Source organism: Tinamus guttatus, unplaced genomic scaffold (assembly GCF_059628265.1).
Source record: "Tinamus guttatus ecotype Peru unplaced genomic scaffold, ASM5962826v1 Tinamus_guttatus_pri_ptg000423l, whole genome shotgun sequence".
NCBI classification, from domain to species: domain Eukaryota; kingdom Metazoa; phylum Chordata; class Aves; order Tinamiformes; family Tinamidae; genus Tinamus; species Tinamus guttatus.
In genome coordinates, this window is record NW_028288957.1 from 4,778,895 (window position 1) to 4,783,817 (window position 4,923).

At 61.4% G+C, this 4,923-nt stretch overlaps 1 protein-coding gene across 1 annotated transcript; it reads right to left on the reverse strand.

The window, feature by feature from the left end:
- On the reverse strand, nucleotides 1-4,586 carry GC (GC vitamin D binding protein). Its single transcript, XM_088531496.1, has 12 exons — nucleotides 4,526-4,586; nucleotides 3,130-3,199; nucleotides 2,769-2,901; nucleotides 2,440-2,651; nucleotides 2,069-2,201; nucleotides 1,809-1,903; nucleotides 1,346-1,475; nucleotides 952-1,154; nucleotides 553-685; nucleotides 337-434; nucleotides 117-252; nucleotides 1-27 (listed from the first exon to the last, which is right to left on the reverse strand). Exons 1-12 carry the CDS (start codon nucleotides 4,584-4,586, stop codon nucleotides 1-3), a joined length of 1,431 nt encoding a protein of 476 aa, XP_088387622.1.
- Between the last annotated feature and the right edge of the window lie 337 nt (nucleotides 4,587-4,923).

Genomic DNA, 4,923 nt, shown 5'->3' on the forward strand with positions numbered 1-4,923 from the left:
TCATGCCTGCCCCATCTCGGTGCCCACCTGCAAGAGAGGCAGAGGGTCCCTGAGTGGGCTTTGGGCCACGGGGCAGCTCCCGCTTCGGGGCGGGTGTGCGGGGCCTCGCATCCTACCTGCTGGGCGCAGTAGCGGGGCGGCGCATTGGCCGAGCAGCAGTGGGTGGCGAAGTCGGCCCGTCGCTCTGCCAGCTCCGCCAGGTGCTCGGGCGCCGTGCCAGGGCCCGCGCTCTGCACCAGGGCCTCCTTCACCCTGTGGCGCAGAAGCACGAGGGGTCAGGGCGCCTGCTGGCAACCTTCGCGTGCCCGGCGTCTCGGAGCGCCCTCCATCCCTTACCGCTTCTTGAAGTCGAGGAAATCCAGCGTGTGGTAAAGGCTGCACAGCTCATCCGCCTTCGCCACGAAGGCGAGGAGCTCCCCTCTCACCTGCTGCTTCTGTGGGGCAAGGAGAGAGGGTGTTTCCAGCCTGGGCCGGGGTCGGAAAAGCCCTTTGGGGGATCCGATGGGGGATTTGAGGCCGCAAAGGGAGGCTGCCCCCAGTGCCCACGCTCACCTTGCTGTCGAGGCAGGCAGAGGAGTCCTTGGCGGTGCAGCACTGCTCCCTGGCCTCCTTGCACGTGTCATACAGCTTGCTGAGGAAGACGTCGGGCACGCTGGGGTGCCGCCGCGCCGTCTCAAACATGTATCTGGGGCAGAGCAGGGGGTGCGGGTCACGGGGCTGCGTGTCCTCTGGCACCTCAAGAGCCTTTCGCGTCAGGGACAGAAACGCCGGGCACCGCTAGCCCTGCCCTGTCAGGCTGCTCTCCGCTTCCCGCTGCCGGCGCCATCGCTGTGGAGCCTCCTCTCCACCCACGCGCTGCTGAAGCCCTGGTAGCCGCCACTGATTCCTGCCACCGTGCCCCAAGGCAGCAGAGCAGCAGTGGGCAACACCGTGCGTGCCGGCAGCGCTCACCTGAGGGCGTGCAGGGCCCCGTCCTTGCCACACAGGCGCTCGCTGGCGGGCGGCTGCAGCTGGGGCAGCTGCGGCGCCTCAGCCGCTCTCAGCGCAGCGATGCAGAAGTAGTTCTGCAGCACGTTCCTGCCCTTGCAGCACTCGGCGACCCGCTCATCCTTGGGCCCGAGCGCGCTGCACACTTTGGCCGTGTGCTCCGACAGCTGCGGGAGGGGAGCCCGGACCGCGCCTGCGTCACGCGTGCGCCCACAGAGCCCACGCAGCCGGGCAGCGCTGGGCCCGGGCAGCGCTGGGCCCGGGCACTGGGCGGCGTGGGGAAAGGCGCTACCGGAGCGCCGTAGGGAGCGGGTTGTGGCCAGAGCGCCCTGTGCGTGGCGGCCCCGGCGCTTCCTACCTTCTTCTGCATGCAGTCTTCAGCCACCGAGTCGCAGCACTGGGCAAACATCTCAGCAGCGTCTTCTGCTAGAGGGAAAATTTCCTCAAATGAAGCACTTGGCGTCTTCTGAGCAAGCGTTGTTAGGTAGCTAGATGGACACAGAGCGTAAAAGGGACTTAGCAACATCACCTCTTCGTTCCCCTCACTAAAGCCTCAGCTCTATAAGATCCCATGGGTTTGTTGTATGGTCGCAGACCCGGACAGAAATCGAGCGTTCTCTCTCATTGCAGCTTTGAGGGTTCCCACTTATTTTTGCCAAGCTGTGAAAGGCCACTGAAGTTGTATGTGCTCATCTTCACCCCCCAGGTGAAATGTCCCTCACGGGAAACCCCCTGCAGTTGGGGACCGCACGTTCAATCAGGAGAGCGGGTGCCGGTCTGACGGGAGCCAAAGTGTAGGAAGTACCATGGCCCCCTCGTACCTGAACTTCATCTTGTCTTTGCCGTATGCCGTGAAGCGTGAGCAAGCCCTGTTCGACAGCAGAGTGAGCAGGGAGAGGGTTTTTCTCTGCAGTTTCTGGAAGGGAAAGCAGAATATGTGTGTGCGGTGCTGGCAGCGGTGTTGCAAGTCGCACAGGGCATTGCCATGATTTTGACCAAAAAACCACCCAAAGCATCAAGGCCTTTTGGTCAAAATCATGTGGGCTCTGCAGCCGGTGGTGGCCGGGATGAGGGGGCTCACCTCTTTCAGGAAGCAGGTGGTGGGCGCTGGGGACATGCAGCATGTGGAGACCATGGAGAGGAAGCTCCTGGCAGAGCCCAGGAGCACAGGCAGCGGCGCCTGGCTGTAGTCGCTGGCGAACTCGTAGAGAAACCTGCGGGAGAGGTGGACTGCCTTAGAGTGCTCCGCTCCCAGCCATGTGGGGTTTTGATGCGCACTGGACGCGCGCGAGGGGTGTCCCTGCTCTGCAGGGATCTCCTGGGGATCATTGCACCAAGCAGCCGAGTGACGTGCTGCTGCCCAGCGGGGTTGTTTTGCGCTAAGGCCTGCGCCTCACCAAGCAGCAGAGTGACTTCCAGGAAGGCGCCGGGGCCGCTTGGCCTCGCGCTCACCTGTCGGCAAAGCCCTTGGGGTCCTTGGCGAAGTCGGCGCAGAGCTCGTCGCCGCTCGGCTCCGCGTGGCGGGGCAGCTCCCGCGGCGGGTGCTGCAGCGCGGCCAGGCAGAGCTTGCGCTCGAGGCCCGTGTGGGTGCAGCAGCCGCGCGTGCCGTCGTGGCGCGGGAAGGGCGAGCTGGCCTCGCAGGACTTCACCGACAGCGCCGACGACTGCGGGGTGCAGAGCGAAGGGCAGTGAGAGAGGGGCTCCAGGAGAAAGTTACCTGCCCAAGGCGGGAAGCTCCTTGCCCACATGAAATGTGTTTCCTCAGGGCTTCCTCGACCTACCCCGTCGTCGTAGCACGAGGGGTCGGCACTCTCGCTGCAGCAGGTCTCGGCCAGCGAGACGATTTCGTGCACCAGGTGGCTGATCTCCTCGAAGGTGGCGTTGGAGAACTTCTTGCTGTTCATGATAATGGTGCTGGGAGCAAACAGAAGAGCAGGGACCCATGGGATTGTTTTTCAGGGGGGAAAACATTTGTTTCTTTAAAAAAAAAAAACAGAAAATCATATCAACATCAATCTGCCATAGCGCAATTTGGAAATGCGGCCTGGCCAAACCCTTAGCTTTGGCCGAACCCCAAAATTTTTGTGCGCTGGCAGTTGGTGGTGATGCTCGAGTTCAGGGGAGGCCTGTGGGAATACGTACAGGGCTCGGAAGTCCTCCTTGCCCATGGTCCTGTACTCCTGGCACACTTTGTCCCGGACGTAGTCCTTGCCTGTAAGCCCGGAGAAAGGAGGGTTCACGGTCGGGCCCGCGGGCACAAGGAGTTGGCTTGTTAAACTCCCCTAAGGTTGTTGCAACGGGTACCAGGGCTGCAGGGCAGCTCGGGGGGGAAGAGTTACACGACTGGAGAGGGGTTGAAAGCCCCACAGGAGGATTTGAGCTCCTAAAGGCTCAGCCATTCCCTAAGAATAAGTCATTTTGGGTTTAGACACATTAGTTTCGTTTTAGTTCTCGGCTTCTCATTCCAGCCCTCGCTGCTGTCCCTGGAAGGCGGCTGCCAGCAGAGGATGCTCTTGTGCAAGGCTGGGAAGTGGCTGCAGTGCCGCAACTCTCGCGCTCTACTCGGATATTCCTACCTGATGGGCAGCGAGGAAACCTGGGAGAGAAACCAGGCAAGCTGCCAAGGGCACGAGCCCCTCGTCCAACCTACTGCCACTTTTTAGCGTCCGAAACAGAGACAGCAAAGATATCGCTGATGACTGTTTTCCCCCCAGAACGGTATTGATTCTGTCGCAAACTGCCTGGGGTAGACTTTGCTCCGGGCAGGGTAAACACAGATACGGTGCTGGCGTCTCTCCTGTAACTTTGACACAATCTTTCCAGGGAGGTTTAGACAGGGCATGGCATCCGCAGGGAGGCCGTGATGCCGTTTCCGAGAAGAGGCTGGTGGCGGGGCTAGCGCTAGGGCTGGGGCCAGGGCTCGCCCGGCCCGTGGGGACGCAGCAGCGGGGCTCTGGAGGAGCGTAGGGCATCCAAAGCCATGCAAAGAGCAGAGCTGGATCCAGGGGAAGGTGGGATTGGTTTGGGCCTTAGTTTGTTTTTTCACAGCAGCTTCTGCTGTGCAAAACGCCTCTCTGAAGCGAAGGGGAGGCAGCAGCGCAGCCAAGGCACCCTTGGCACCTTGTCCTGCAGGGCTGGTTTGGGTTTTATTTTTGTATTTGCAAGCGGATCCCTGGAATAATGGGGAGCCTATGTTCGTGCTTAGCGGGAGAAGCATCTGCCAGTCCCAGACAAGTGAAAATTGGCTCCGCTTATTGTTATTTGCAGAAATGAATCCCCAAGCAGCGGCCCTTGACGGAGCTGTTGGGGAAAGTCTGCTGAGTGTGAGGAAGCGCCACAGTGCCCATTGCCCAGCTCCCACCTGAGGACTTTCCTTGGTGCAGCGGAGTTGCAAGGGGCAGCAGAGCGCCGCGGCGTCCCTGGAAAACTTCCCATGGGAGCCTCCTCCCTCGCTCCCTCCACTGACCAGACCCGAGGGGCAAACCCCTGATTTTTGATGCTTCTGAGCTTGGCGCTGCAACGCGAGAAACGCCCTCACCTCGGTGCTCGGCTCGCGCCCAGGCCAGCAGCAGCAGCAGTAGCACCCTGACTCCCTTCATGTTGCGCTCGGGCCTGGCCACGACGTCCCGACGGCTCCCGCTCCGGCTCTGTCCCTTGCCGGCTGAACGGCGCGGGGGCTGCTGCTTATAGCGAGGGGCCGCGCGGCCGGTGAATGATTAATGCTGCCCGAGGGGCAGCCGGCACCCTTGGCCTGACAGGGACAGCGCGGCCCCCCAGCAAAGGCAAACACGCCGCGGGCTGCCGGTGCCCTGGGCTGCACGGTTTTAATGATTAACCCCAGGAAATAGGGACAAAAAAATAGGTACATGGGGAAAAACATGGGTATTTGTGGAAAACCAGGTGCTGTGGGATCTTAGGTGTCTTTCTTTTTAGGTG